This window comes from Maniola hyperantus, chromosome 1 (genome assembly GCF_902806685.2).
Source record: "Maniola hyperantus chromosome 1, iAphHyp1.2, whole genome shotgun sequence".
NCBI lineage: Eukaryota > Metazoa > Arthropoda > Insecta > Lepidoptera > Nymphalidae > Maniola > Maniola hyperantus.
Genome location: NC_048536.1, coordinates 10934224 through 10949698, shown reverse-complemented (window position 1 = coordinate 10949698; position 15475 = coordinate 10934224). Strand labels below are relative to the sequence as shown.

The following is a 15475-nucleotide window of genomic DNA, read 5'->3' as shown; positions in this document are numbered from 1 at the left end:
CATAATAGTTTGTTGTAGCCAATATTGTTTATTACAATTTTCTTACTTATTCGCTGGTCAATTAGATGGATATACATACCTACCTAGGTGTCCAGCAGAACGTTTAATACAAAATTACGAAGCCTTAGATTTCTAAGTTATCAGGTGAGAATAAAGCTACATTGGATAAGGTTTATACCTATTTATTTAATTATAATAACTTATTAATGTCATCCATATTATTTCTTCAAATAAATCATAGTCAGATTCTAACACTGGTTTTATTTCATTATGTTATCTTTTGTTCCAATCCCTAAGAAATCATCAAATACTCACTACATTACAATACAATATTACTTAGTAGGTAACAGGATTGTTCATTTAGACTTTTCAGAGATAGTAACAGTTTCAAAATCAATAGATGTAATAGACTGAGATTTGCTTTTTACCTGAGTAGGGCATACTAAGCGATTTACTTCCTTTGTAATAATATTCCAACTAACTTCAATATCTTCTTTTGTAGAAAACCGTGAACAAATAACAAATCGAATAACGTATCGACTCCTATACGTGCACGCAACCATGAACACTTCTTTTTTGGCTGTTAAATTTTCAAGTAATTGTTTGGTTAATTTATCACCATTTTTAAGTCTAAAGCAAACTAAACCCATAGTTGGTTCTGGTTCTACTACGAATCTTTCATCTGCTCGTACTAACTTAGCAAAATGTTGTGCCAGAGTTATATGATTTCTGATGTGAGTTCGTAGACCTTCGGCACCGTACATTTTCAGCACCGTCCACAATTTAAGTGCTCTAAATCTGCGACCTAGAGGCATTTGCCAATGTCTGTAATCTGGCACTCTTACTTCTGATTTAACATCCTCTAAGTAAATGCGCTGTACGTCAAACGCATTAATCAAGTCGTAACTGTCTTTTACCCACATTGCCGAACAATCAAAATTAACAAGAAGCCATTTATGCACGTTTACGTCAAATGAGTCTGCGTATTCTATTCCTTTGATTATATGTCTGTATTCGGGACAGACACACGCAGCCCCGGCATAAGCAGCATCAACATGCAACCAAACATTTTCTTCTTTACAAACAGGTCCTAATTCATAAAGAGGATCATACGCACAAGTACCTGTAGTACCCACGTTGGCAATGACGTAACACGGTATGAGACCTTGAGCTTTATCTTCCTCAAAAGCTTTCTTTAATGTTTCTCCTCGCAATTTACAGTTTTGATCGGTTTTCAAGAGTCTCATTTTCATCGACCCGAGGACTCCAGCCTTTTCAACAGAAGAGTTGCACTGGTCGGAGGTATATGCTACAAATTTTGTTTTTATTGAATCTTCATCTAAATCTGGATCAATTTCAAGAAGTCTTCGAATCATTTTATCTTTTGCAGCTAATAATCCAACAAGTGTTGCTTCACTGGCAGAACCCTGATAAACAAAAAATACAATTTTTGAATATTGCTTATGATAAGTACCTATACTTTGCGTTAATTTATGTAATATTAAAATACGCCCTAACCTGGATAATTCCACCACCAGGTCCAGCGGAGCAATTAAGAAATTCCTTAGGTAAGCCCAGTAGTTTGCCAAGCCAGTTCATAGTTACAACTTCTAATTCAGTGCATGCAGGGCTCGCTATCTATAAGATAAGAAAATATTTATTTTTAGATATAATAATAATATTAATATAATATTAATATATTAATATCAAAACTGTATAGAAGTTATATTTAATAAAACTTATTCACAGTAAAATAATTAGAACTAGCCAAGAAATAGCCAAATCTTACGAACCCACGTGAATCCCATTACTGCAATTCCATCACAAAGGAGACTCCCGATTGTGCTGGCATAGGAACCCCCTGTAGGATAGTAGGCATGGAATTGCGGGGATTGCCAATGTGTCAGCTGTAACAAAACTGATAACTATTAATATAAATGTTATACTATAATAATTTAATACTTGTTTCATTTTTCCACTAAACATATTATCGGGAAGTACCTACCTATCTAAGTAATTGTAGGTTATAGTCCTAATAGTTTGTTGTCATTCCTTACAATGTCTACATATTTGAGTATGTACCTATACCTATGCAATATGTATCGGAGATATCTATTGCACTAGCTTATGCCCGCCGAAAATCAAAGAGTTCCCACGGGATTTTTAGAAACCTAAATCCACGCGGACGAAGTCGCGGGCATCATCTAGTTATTAATAATTGAACAGATATACTCGTACTTACTAAGTTTAATTTTATGATTTGCCTGTATTTTATAAAAAAATATTTATACTTATTTAATAATCTCAACTGTCTACTTTATTTGTACGCCGCGCCGACATGTCTAATGTGCTGGACTATGTTTATAAGATTTAACACCTTATGTACGAGTACACACATTATGCAAATAAATAATTGTATTGTATTGTATAATTGTATAAATGTTTTTACTTACACCAGGCATGACTGTTTCACAAAAATCTTTAAGGACGCTTTCCCATTCCTCGGGCTGCTCTGGAGCATTCTCTGGTGCAGATTTTATCAGATATCCTGGTTCTACAGATGGCAATACGTTTCTGTAATAATAATATTTTTTTATGTATTACTGCGTACCTGCTGAAAGTATCCATATTAATATTATAAATGCGAAAGTGTGTCTGTCTGTCTGTCTGCTAGCTTTTCACGGCCGACCCGTTAAACCGATTTTGACGAAGTTTGGTACAGAGATAGATTATGTTTCACGGAAGGCCATAGGCTACTTTTTATCCCGGAAAATCAAAGAGTTCCCTCGGGATTAAAAAAAATCTAAATTTGCGCGGATGAAGTCGCGGGCATCATCAAGTATAAAATAAACGACGTTTATGACATGGAGCTTTATCCAAAGCAATATTGGAGCAGCCAAAAATAGCTAAAATTAAACAAACGAAGGCGAAATGAAACGCATTTCAATGGGTGGGACACGGGGTGGGCACTAACCAGCTCATCCATATAATATTAGTGAGCGATAATATAGAAATCGTTTCCGCGTCATATTGCTATAGGAAAAGTAAAGGCAGAAATCAATAGACACTATGAAGATTATTACGAGAACCTAGGTAAAAAATACTTTACGGTCTGAAGCGACGGACTGGATTTAGACGGTAAGCTGACTGCAAGAACTGTGTGTAGAATGCAGTTGACACCACTACATCGCAACTGCCTGCAACTGCCGACAGATTGCGCAGTCAGTCAGTAAGTTGGCCCTTTGGTCCAAGTTAGCAAATATGCGAACGTTAATGATTGAAACATACAACGACTACTTCTATCCCATACATTTTGTTACTCAGAAAATAAGGCAGGTCTGGCGCTACAGGGATCTTGCACTATATATTTTATGTTACGCTTATTAGACTTAAAAGGTGGACAATCCAAACCACACGGTGGACAGGACCGGAAGGCAAAAGGGATGTTGGAAGGCCAAACAAACGGTGGACTGATGACATCATAAAAACAGCAGGGGAAAACTGGATGGATCTCGGCAAAAAGAGAGAGAATTGGAAGAAGTTGGAGGAGGCCTTTACCCGAGAAGGGGCCCATATCTCATAACATACGTTTTTATTTTACATTTTATTTTTCTGTTTTTGTTATATGTATATAACAAACTCTGTACCTACCTATCTACTAACAATACCTACTAACAACTTAGCAATTTAAGAATACAGAAATATATTGTAATTAACAAAACTAACATCATTGTGAACTATATATAATAGGAATAAACGGCTTTTTTATTTTATTTTTATTTATTAGACTTAAAAACCGACTTTTCCCCAAATGTCAGCTATAAGATTATACCTACCTAGAAATTTCATGATTCTAGGTCAATGGGAAGTACCCATGTAGGTCTCTTGACTGACAGACGGACAGACAGACAACAAAGTGATCCTGTAAGATCCTAAAATGAATAATTGAAATAATCATTTAATTAAAAAATGATAGCGTGAGCGAAGCTACGGCGAATTTTTTCTTCAATGTTGCAAAAACGATCCTTATAGGCTGCCTTCCCATCAGAGATGTATGAGATAGAGCTAAGTGGTGAGCGAGGTTAAGATAAGTTGCGAAACAATTTCCACGATGCTATGGAGAAGCCCTTTGCGCTACGCGGCTGTGAGACAAAAGATGCGCGACGCGAGCGAACTAAGTGATGCAATGCAATTACACGCGCTAACTACGTAATAGACATGTCGTATACTCGGCTCCACTCTGTACTTCACATAGCCAGCCACAATACTCGCGCATCCACAGCACGAATTCTTAGCTGGCATTTCTCGCTTCAACGAGTATGTATGTAAAAATCTTAGCTTCGTTGAATGAACCCTTTAGCTAAGCTAATCTATGGAAATCAAACGATCCTATTGGTTGATATCTACACAATATGTCTTGCTAAGCGTTATTAACTAGTGCTATTAACTATTAACACATGTCTGGTGCAAAGGCAGCTTATCTGTATTGATAACTTTATTTTACAGCGTAAGTACTTATTAACTATTGGATTCTTTTCACTTTTTAGTCATGGCAGAGTTTAAAATTTCGGCACCGGACCCATAGACAGACTTTGCCTACATTGACTTGTGGATAATGTGGGACTATTTTGTATGAAATAGATAAATAATAGAATATAAAGATAAACACTACCTACTTATAAGTATTTTTCCAACATCTTTTAATTACGTAAACAAGCATTCATAATGGGAAAATTGAGGAGCTGGAGAACCAAACTGTTTAATAATTACATTTTTGATCAATATACTTTATTTGACGCGGATCTTTTTAGCCCACTGAATCACATCTGAACTTATTTTCACGCAAAACGACCTAAAACTGTACTGAAATCGAATCCAAAGTTCATGATATCTATCAAAACTGTAAAATCACAGTACTTAGTCTCAACAGCTTTCGTTCGGTTTTTGGTCCTCGTGTAAAATTTTATTTCATGCACTTACACCGTTTCTTTCGCCTGATCCTCAATTATAATGTGGGTAATAGATTTATTTACCTGTTCCGTATATTGTCGTAGTAATCCGCCAGCATGTCGATTACCGCTCGCCCGCACTCCCGAAATTGCTGGGAATCCATGGCACACTTCACTTGTCGAACTTTAATCACGAATTATGTGTTTATTATTCATAGAAAACAACCAATATCGCCCACCAACAGTGGTGATTTCTTTATGAAAATATACTTATTATCTGGCACTTGAGGCTGGAAGGACGTTTGGCGAGACAATGGTGAAACAACTTATTGCGATGCGGGTTTATATTATGCGCTTCGCAGCTTTCTATAGTCATTTGGTTGTAAATGCAGCAATCTGCGGAAGTACCCAGTGTTATAGTAAAAGCGAAATACTAAGTAGGTATAATGAATCGCAGCAAAATGTGTAAGTGAGTATGTACCTAACGTCGAATAATAATTTTTAACAGAATTGACTGGGATTGAATTTCAGTCAATCCTATGATAATAATAATAAAAAAGTGTAGATTGTAGAGACTTAGCTCTTAGGTACCTACATAAATTAATGTTTGGCAATGTTTGAAATTAAAAGAAGATAAGCCTATAATCATGATACCAAAGCTAAACTTCAAAGGTAAAGGTAAAGAATGTTGTGCCAAACATCTAAGATTTTTGTCCGACATTTCTCATTTCCCAACAATCTGAAGAGAGAGAAAAAGCTGTGATAGACTAGTGTTTAACACATCCGCCTCCTAATCGGAAGTCGGAGGTTCGATCCCGGGCACGCACCTCTAACTTTTCGAAGTTATGTGCGTTTTTAATTATATCGTGAGGAAACCGGCATGTCTGAGAGTTCTTCATGTTCTCAAAGGTGTGTGAAGTCTACCAATCCGCATTGGGCCAGCGTGGCAGACTATGGTCTAAACCCTTCTTACTCTGAGAGGAGACCTGTGCTCAGTAGTGGGCCGGTAATTGGTTGATCGTGATTATTCATCACGATCAACCAATTACCGGCCCATAGCCATCTGATAGCGAAATGTATATTATAAATTACTACCAATTTTGTCCACGACTTTGGCCGCGTGAATTTGGGGTTTTGTTAAAATAGCGTGCATGCTTCTTAATCCTAGCTAACTGTCAGCGAAAGTTTCATCAATATCAGTTCAGTCGTTTCGAAAATTCCCAGATAGAAGTCAGATAAAAATAAAAATAAAAATGTTTGATTTTGTTAACATGTAGGTACCTAAGCAAAGATAAATGGTGCACATAATTGTTCCTATATAAACACTTTTATTTTATTTATTTGTATGTTGGTAAATACAGATCACTATTAATGAAACACCTGAGCTTCCATATTTATGTACTTTCACAGGTGTAAAAAGTGGTAAAGTAGCTATTGAGCGTGGGCAATAAACGGTCCTTAGTGTAATTATTTATCTTAGCTGTGGTGAGAGTAAGTACTGAAGTATATATTAATATTAGGTATAGGTAGGTACGTCTGGTGCAGTGCCCAGTTCCTTTCACTTGACGTACGTTATGCCTTCTCTAAGCTAGGAGCTCGTTTATTTCTAGTGAGCTACAAAGCCTAAACAAACGTAGTTTAGCTCTCATTTGTAGATTTATTATAATTAAGGTAGTGTAACTAAGTGCCTACGTCGTACAGTTTACAACTGTAAAGAATTATGTACCTAAATTAAAGCATTAATGTAATGGTAGGTATAAAAATACTTAAATTTCAGAACAATAGGTATTATGATAAGTATAGTACGTGAAAGGTCGAGATAGCAATCGGGGACGCAACGCGCCCTGCACACCCGCACAGGCCGGTGCGGACGAGCGCGAGTGACTTGCGGGTGTGCGGGGCGTCCCGCCCCCTCATATCCCGATTGCCATCTCGACCTGTCACGGACTATACCTAGGTACCGCAAAAAACACTAATGACATTTAAATTCTATAATTATCATGTATAAAGTTATCATTACAGTAATATCAAAAAGTTTGATTAATTTATTAATAATTTAATAATATGCAAATAAGAAAATTGAAATAGTAACACGCTATAGCGAACTTCGTCAGCAGCAGATTTGATTGACGTCCATTTCCTTGTGTGGTGTTACGTGTGGTGTTACTCTGCTCATTGCTGCTCTGGCGGCAGTGTGCGAAACGTTGACAGCGAAAACTTGTGAAAACTTTGCAAGTGTATCTAATGTGCCAGCGCGTGTCAGACCTACGTTATTTTATAAAAGCTGAAAGTTTATCTGCGTATTGTCGTCAACACTGGGAGGAACGTTTATTTGGATCATGTTGGCTTTGGGAGATAACAGGTAATAAAGGCGGAAAAAATCTTACGTCAAAGTATAAAATCAAGTTTTTTATGTATTAGAAATCACGTCATGTATTGCCAGACACTTGGGGTCGTGGCAACCCCCTGCCAGATACCTTTAAACTTTTAAACTTTAAGGGTATCCGGCTGAATAATAAACGTTCCTCCCAGTGTTGGGGACAGCTTTTATAAAATAACGAAGGTCTGGCACGCGCTGGCTCTTAGTCCATAAAGGTACGCTTACACTAGCAATTGAAATTCCCCTTTTCATGGCAATTTATTCAATTATGACGTCACGACCACATGAAGCAATACTGCAATAGCCAGCAATAAGTACTTACCTGAAAATTTCAGCAATGTTATGCGAAATAATTGCTCCAGATAATTAAAATAATTGATCCATACGTGTTGCCGAGCAACAATAAACTTAAAAGATTGCCATGTAAGCGCACCATTAGGTGGTAGGTATAGGGACGTATTTTTCACGCAGGGTTCACGCGCAAATCGCTGCCAAATTTACGGCCGCGATTTGCGGGCGGGCAAGCGTTGCGGTCAAGGCGATAGGTGACGCGCGGCGGTACCGGCACTGTGCATCACTGATGCGCTGCCGTTCTTTAACCAAAAACGTCGTTAAGTGCAAAAAAAACCGGCCAAGTGCGAGTCGCACACTGAGGGTTCCGTACTCGGGTATATTTTTCAACATTTTGCACGATAAATCAAAAAATATTATGCATAAAAATAAATAAAAGTCTTTTTAAGATTACACGGGTAAAGCCCTCTCATATGATACACCACTTGGTATAGTAATCTTACTTTGAAAATTAAAAATACTAATTATTTGATCATTAACACATTTAATTTTGTTTTTGTGTGATGTAACTACAAATTCACGGTTTTCAGATTTTTTCCTCTACTCGTGCTAATTCCATGTGTAATTTCATGATTGTAGGTCAACAGGAAGCACCCTATAGGTTTTCTTGACAGACACGACAGATAAACGGACAGACGGACAGCAAAGTGATCCTATAAGGGTTCCCTTTTTCCTTTTGAGGTACTTCCGTACCGTTCCGTACGTGTTACAAAATAAGGGGGAACCCCTATAAATACTTATTTTGTAACACCAAAAAACCTAGTAGTTTTCATAAATGCTTTGTAGGACCAAACTAAAAACTTTGGTCCTACGTAGCATTCTGTGTTAGAAACAGTGCGGACACCTTTTATAGAGCCAACGAGAGATTGCGTTTTTTACATCTGTCAGTCACATACAAAATAATCATAGAAAATAATATTGTGTGCCCTCTCACACACATTACTTTCATATCTGATAGCCACCTGATAGCGAAACGTAAAGAGCAATCTCTCGTTGGCTCTACAAATAAGTGTTCTAATTGCTTTTAAGAAGGAGATAGGACATTAGGCAGAAACTCAAATACCACTTGCTTTAACATACATATATCTAGAATGGGCCTACGCGTTTATACTAACGTGTTGGGCTACAGCGTTTGGCTAATGTGAACAGGCCTACTTGACATAATTCTTTTCAAACTGTTATTGTGTACCTAAAAACGCATTAAAATGTACTTAGTTAAAAAAATGAGGAACAATTTATTTTTGTATAATAGAATCAATGTAGAATTATTGTTCAACCGGGAAGCATTTTTTGTGCATTTTCTAATGCGGCAAATGGCAGGAAAATTAACTATTTGAATGTAGGTAGCTAAGCACATTTCCAAGGCTATTTTTGTGTGGATGTTAAAATACTTACCTAGTACCTACCTACATAACTAATAAATAAAATAATACTTATATTAATATTCAATTCTTTTATTATAATTTAGACAATATAATATTAAGTTAGTATTTCACTCGCTGTAGGACTCGATAAATAATACTCTGTAAGTACGTATGTCCATTCCACATTCAGATGTAAAGGTGACAGAGTATTTTTCGGCTGTGTCTTGGGCTGGTATTGTAACAGGTAGAGTTAGAAAGGCGTTTGTGTGTTGAGCCAAAGTTACTCTTTCAATTCGAGGCCGGAGAGCTCTCGATGTGATTCGATAAGTCGTATCGCTACGTAGTATATGCTGAATTTCGGACAAATTAGTCCCACCTTCTTCAAGTAGCATACTCAAAATAATCTTTCCCGTGGCTGTTTCTGAAAAAAGCTTAGTTTCATATTTTAGGTAGATTTTGGTTAAGGTGGCTATGATATACTTCATCATCAACATCAACCGATAGACGTCCACTGCTGCATAGGTCTCCACTTCCACACGTCACGGTATTGCGCTGGCGCCGCCTGAATCCAGCGGCTCCCTGCGACTAGTCTGATGTCGATCGTCCACCTAGTGGGGGGTCTTCCAACACTGCATCTTCCGTCTACCACGCCTTTTTAGTGCTATCTATAGAACGACCCTATTTTAGGTTGTTAATTTAATTTGTCGTTATTCCATCATTTTCTAACAATACAAATAACAAAATCATACATTACATAAAAAGAAAAATGGTGGAAATACTCCAAAAGTTTACAGGAAGACAACAGAATCGACACCAATATCGAATTATCTCTTACCAATAAGTTGGTCAAAAACTTGAATCATTAGTTCTGAAGCATTCTCAAGAATAGCATACCGCAGCGATTTTAACATTAGTTCGTTTCGATGAGGAATCATCAAAACCGTCGTTCTGTAACATTCACAGGCATCACCGCAACTGCAGGGCTCTATTGGCCATGTATGTACTTTTGTTTGCAATGTATCTATAGCCAAGTCCCAACGAGGCTGCGTTGTAACTCGTACAAAAAATTCTCCGACCTCACTTCTGAACCATATCCAAGAATTGCCTATTTCCGTACTGAGACACATAATTTGCAAATGTAGTTTATGACCTTGTATTTCCTGCCCAGAATCTTTCGGAAAACCGATAAGTATCATTTCCTTGTCGATTAAACACAGTCGTTTTACGCAGAATCTTGGTCCAGAACTACCTTCAAAACAAACTGGTATGGTAGGTTCTTCATCTGTTAAATATAGACTGTATACAGTTGTAACTAAAAACGGTGATGCCACCAAAATATCTACTTTATTAGGTCTGTATAAAGGACCCGTTATTTTACACTTCCTATGTGGATTAAGGGATCCTACGTTTCCATGGAGCAAGAACACCATATATGTGTCAAATATCCTTGTCTTGTTATAACCATGAACTAAAAGTATTGCTGTCTCTTGTTCCACAAAGTTTGCTGTATATATAACGCTTACATACAATTTTTTGTCATTTTCGGTGGAAGACGCTTTCTCAACAGAGAAATTATTTTTTGAATTGTTTAATACGATATAGTTAAATATCAATGTTTCTTGACTCGCAGGGCTGATCGCAACTTGTCTAGATGAACTCCTTAATAGAGGCGGATTAAATTTAATTATATCTCTTGGCTTAAACATCGGTAAGGTGACATATAGATGTATGGACAGAAAAAGCATTAGCAGATAATTTGGGTGCAAGAAATCTTTACTAGTAAGTGGAAAATACAGTCTTAATAAATTTGTCGCCTCTATTATAAGACATGCGTTATTGATGATATCACCTTCAGAGTAATTTTTATCTATTTCACAGAATAATCGAAAGTGTTCTTCCATAAACGGACAATAATTCAATATTACGGATATAAATGCTATGCCGTCTGATAAATCAGTACTTATATTTGTAATAACTTTGATTACTTTTTCTTTCCCTCGAAGTTTTTGATGTTGTATTGCAATATTTTCATTATACCAGTCAATCAATATCTTGACAATATCCCGTGGTTGGGAGCTCATGCAAATACATTCGAAAAAACAACTATCCATCACGAAAACTTTGTAGCTTTGTAAAATGAAATCAAACCAGCTTTGTTTATTTAATCTGTTAAATAATGTTACATTTTCTTTGAGTTCTTGGGTAAAAATAATATCAGCATTATATTTTGGAGTAACGTTTTCCGAATATATAATAAATTGCTCATAACTCAACAAAAATTTTGCTTGTAAGATCCATAAGTAAGCCCCCCGTGACCTCAATAAGCTTATAATTTCTCGGTATGTATCATGTATTTCTTTAACATATTTAAATGATTCGTCAACTCCAATAACACTAAAAATATAATAAATATTTAAAAAAAATACCTACTTACCAGGTTACTTTGTTTAAAAAGTTATAACTTACGATATTTTACGGACATGTTTCATTAGCGGCCCTGCAATTCTCCTCATAAAATTTAGATATGAAACGTTTATTCCTTTTGATTTTGCTGCACCCTGTAGAGATGATATAGCCGAAGATATTGCGTGAAATGTGTCTGGAATTTTTGGATACAATTCCCTGCGAAATCCTTGTAAAAACATCCATTTTTCAAGAAATTTTGTGCACGTTTCCATATAATTAAACAGATCTGGTTGTGTCTTTAATGGATAATATGGGTAAGGATTATTTTCTGGTTTTACAAACTTCTGTGTATGTAAAGTCAGTGCACAATAAGTAAAGCAAAAAGATACTTCCACTTCGCATCCTGACCCGTTGTCATGTTGAAAATTCAGCATTATATTACGTGCATAACATACTTTACAAGAAACTGAAATTTTCACAGTCACTATGGTAAAATAATCTTCATCTTCTTGAACTGTATCCGCATTTAAAATTTCCACCGTTAAATTTGGTTCTTCTTTGGAATTACAAGAAAATAATCCTTTTTCAGATTGCCCTTCCATTTTAATCCTGAGTATTCGAATGACTTTTGTACCTATGTAACATGGTGCAAAGATAATTCTGTAAGTATCTGGAATCATAGCTGGAGCCTGCCTTTTGCCAACAAAGGTTAAGTTATAATACGGAGTAGTATTATGTTTATTTAAATATAACAAGGCAACAGATACAAATTTACCATGACCTTTCGGATGAAATTTTACAGTAAAACTTGCTTCGTTCCCACGATCTAGTTCAAATTTTATTTGGCTTTCGGTTACAATAGACTGATGTTCGTCAGTATGTTTATCTAAAGTAAAATTAGGAGCAAGTTTTGATGTAAGAATAGTCACATGTAAGTAATATTTAGAAACATTAGTTATAGTAAAATCTATGGTATTATTTCCATTTGGCACAAAATCGAAAACAAACTTGTCAATTGAAAAATTTATCCAAGGCACCGTGATTACTCCTGTTATTCGACAAAAACTTATATCTTTAGTTAAAGTTTTAATTTTAACTTTTGCATTATTTTCGTAGGACCTGGAAAAAATTATTCCTTATTTATTAACCTATGTACCAAACTAGTAAGCAATATATATGATAATATCATTTACTTCTCATATCCTTCAATATAGTACTTTAATTCAGTCGAGTTTATATTATTATTTGGAGGTCCTAATAAACCATTTATTTTAAAAGGAATATACATTTCATACTCTCTTCGGTATATATCGTAAATTTTTATGAAAACTGTCTTTGATTGGCCTCCTTCAATTGTAAATCTAAATATTCTTTTCTTTTCATTTCCTTGAGCAACGTATACATTAAATATATTCTCATCTCCTGTATCTAATACATCTACCACTGTTTTTAAAGTGCTAATATTTTGAAATGTTACTGGCACAAAGGTAATCATATAACAAGGCACTCTTGGCATATATATATTCCTTGGATGAATTATTATTTTTGGTTCTACCACATTTCCACTTACAGTTAATATAACATTTTCTTTATTATTTATTTTTACACATATGTCAAAGGCAAATTCTAAGATGCATGAAATTTTAGCAATGATATCAAAACTCATTATCATTTTTGGTCGAATAGAACCAAGCATTGGTTCTATAGTAAAACCCGGAATTAAAGGCTCTACAACGTAAAAAAGAGCCATTTCCCTCGATGAATTTTCAAGTTTTACCTTTTCAATAGTTTCCAAATTTAAAGCAATGTCTTTAAATGCAACCGCTGGTTGTAAAAATTTAATTGATAGTTTACGCGTCACTATGCTCAATTCGAGAGGAATAGTTTTTGTGTATGTACTCAAGGAAAATAAATTAACCTCATGGGTTTTCGTTTTTGTAGCTTTGCAAATATAAAGGAGATCACATATTTTACAAGAATGAGCTGGAACTGTTCCTGTATTTGGAATTATTTCAAATGGAGTGTCTTGATGTATGTCATCCCACTTAAAGTCTACTGATAAGTTAAAATTATTATAAATTCTAATAGGCACGGAAGTAATAAAACTTTCAGTAGTTACCATTCCAAATTTTAAACTCTTTTCATTCACCATTAATGTTGGATTTCCTACTTGCAGTGTATATGGATGTTTTCGGTGACACTTATTATTTATAGCATATTCGAACGTACCGTCAAAGTTCCCTTCAATATATCCGTGGCAAAATATTGTTATATTTATTTCTGTAAATGATTTTAGTTGCATTTTGTATGTTACCATCTTATTCTCTGTATATAATATATATTCATCTTTTAAAAGACTAATAGTGACATCGTGTTTTGTTAGATTTTGTATCAACAGGCTTTTTTTGCCATACGTAGATAAACCAACTCTACCAAAATCTATAACAGATGGAACAAATCTAATAAGGAAAAGGTCATATAGAGAGGCACTTTGTTCAAGCCTTACACAAAAATTTTTTTTCAGCTTATTATTTAGTATACACGTAGAACTTAAATGACATTTTTCATTATCAGTGCTGTATTTTTCTAACGTAGGTTTTATTGCATGTGACTTTTTTGATATTTCAAGGTATTTAAATGCTGTCTTCTTTCGGTCTCTTTTTACTGAGAGTTCGTTACCAATATAAGTGTAAGCCGCATTTTGCTCATTTAATATGTGCAATGATTCAATCACAGTTATTTGTTTACATGACTTTTGATAAATAACTTTTAAATTAAAGTGAACAACATAGGTGATAAAGTTATCTCCGATATTTTGAGAAAAAGTATCGTGCGGGTTAATAATTTTGAATTGAATCGTATTTTTTAATTTTAAACTTGTAGGTTTTATTGTTACATAAATTTTTTTAGATGTGTTCGGTAATATAGTAAAATTTTCAGACGAGACCTCAAATCCAGCAACTCTGACGTATTGCATTTTAGCGCTCATTAAACTAGACTCATTGCGTATTCTTATAAATTTCGTTATTTTGGTATTAATTATAACATTTCCAAAGTTTAAAGTTTCAGGTGTATGAAACACTTTGCAATCTTCAAATTGACCACTAATATAGTATCTACCAATTTCTGAATGAAACTCATCATAACAACATCGGCTTCCGTCTACTCTTATTACTCTCAAGTCAAACACGAATCTGTTATCAAAGTTTTTAGAATGCCTTGCTTTGGTGATACATTCATTTCTAGGCGTGAATGTTATATCTATAGTATGACTATCTTTGGGAGTGATACAAAATGCTCGATGAGATGCAGATAATTCGTAAGCCTTGTTGAATTTCTGAAAATTATCACATAAACACTATTTTCTAACAACGAATCGATTGACGTATTCATCAAAATCGCCTCAGTAGTTTTATAGGCGCTACGGCGGACCACACATAAATAAAAACTTAGATACCTACATACATAGACCACTAAAATCATAACCCTTCCTTTTGGCTTTGCCGTAGTCGGGTAAATAATAGCATTTTCTAAAAAAATACATTTATCACTAGTTAATGAAATCAAACCATTAAACATCCTCCACAGATTGTTTTAAGATATGCCGAAATATTAAGGTCGACTTCCACATCCAACTCAAGCGTTGTAGAAAGTCCAACAAAGGAGATGGGAAATTCCACAACTTTGAATTGTTTGAAAACATTATCGGGATTAAAAGAACCACAAGCAGACATAACGATATAAAACAAATACACTAATAAAATAATTCATCTACATTTTATAGCACAAAAGTATAATGTTAATAAAAATCACCAAAAAAGCCACAAAAATGCACAACTCAACAGAAATATTTTACTGACAAAATTGACATCATAGTCAAAACCAGAGATTACAGGAAGGGTTCCAAATTAAGCCGGTAACACATAGGTGGTCCATAGACCCTAGGAATCAGCTTAGCTTAATGTGGTTACCATTGATGTTGGAATCCCTAGTATTTATTATTCTAGGGTGGTTACATACCTTGT

At 35.1% G+C, this 15475-nt stretch overlaps 3 protein-coding genes and 1 long non-coding RNA gene across 4 annotated transcripts in view; 2 read left to right on the top strand and 2 right to left on the bottom strand.

Annotated features, from left to right (window-relative positions):
• Positions 1-15475, top strand: part of LOC138402988 (uncharacterized) — a 320130-nt gene that overhangs the window by 179425 nt on the left and 125230 nt on the right. The window lies entirely within an intron of this gene.
• The window catches only part of Lim3 (Lim3 homeobox protein), an 83469-nt gene that overhangs the window by 12732 nt on the left and 55262 nt on the right, over positions 1-15475 (top strand). The window lies entirely within an intron of this gene.
• Positions 167-5366, bottom strand: LOC117986187 (aromatic-L-amino-acid decarboxylase-like). The gene is made up of 5 exons (XM_034973029.2): positions 5034-5366; positions 2454-2574; positions 1794-1907; positions 1519-1638; positions 167-1427 (listed from the first exon to the last, which is right to left on the bottom strand). The coding sequence occupies exons 1-5, from the start codon at positions 5111-5113 to the stop codon at positions 357-359; spliced, it is 1506 nt and encodes a 501-aa protein (XP_034828920.1). The 5' UTR covers positions 5114-5366; the 3' UTR covers positions 167-356.
• On the bottom strand, positions 9166-15184 carry LOC117986055 (cilia- and flagella-associated protein 47-like). Its single transcript, XM_034972877.2, has 5 exons — positions 15020-15184; positions 12644-14787; positions 11511-12569; positions 9880-11438; positions 9166-9465 (listed from the first exon to the last, which is right to left on the bottom strand). Exons 1-5 carry the CDS (start codon positions 15182-15184, stop codon positions 9173-9175), a joined length of 5220 nt encoding a protein of 1739 aa, XP_034828768.1. The 3' UTR covers positions 9166-9172.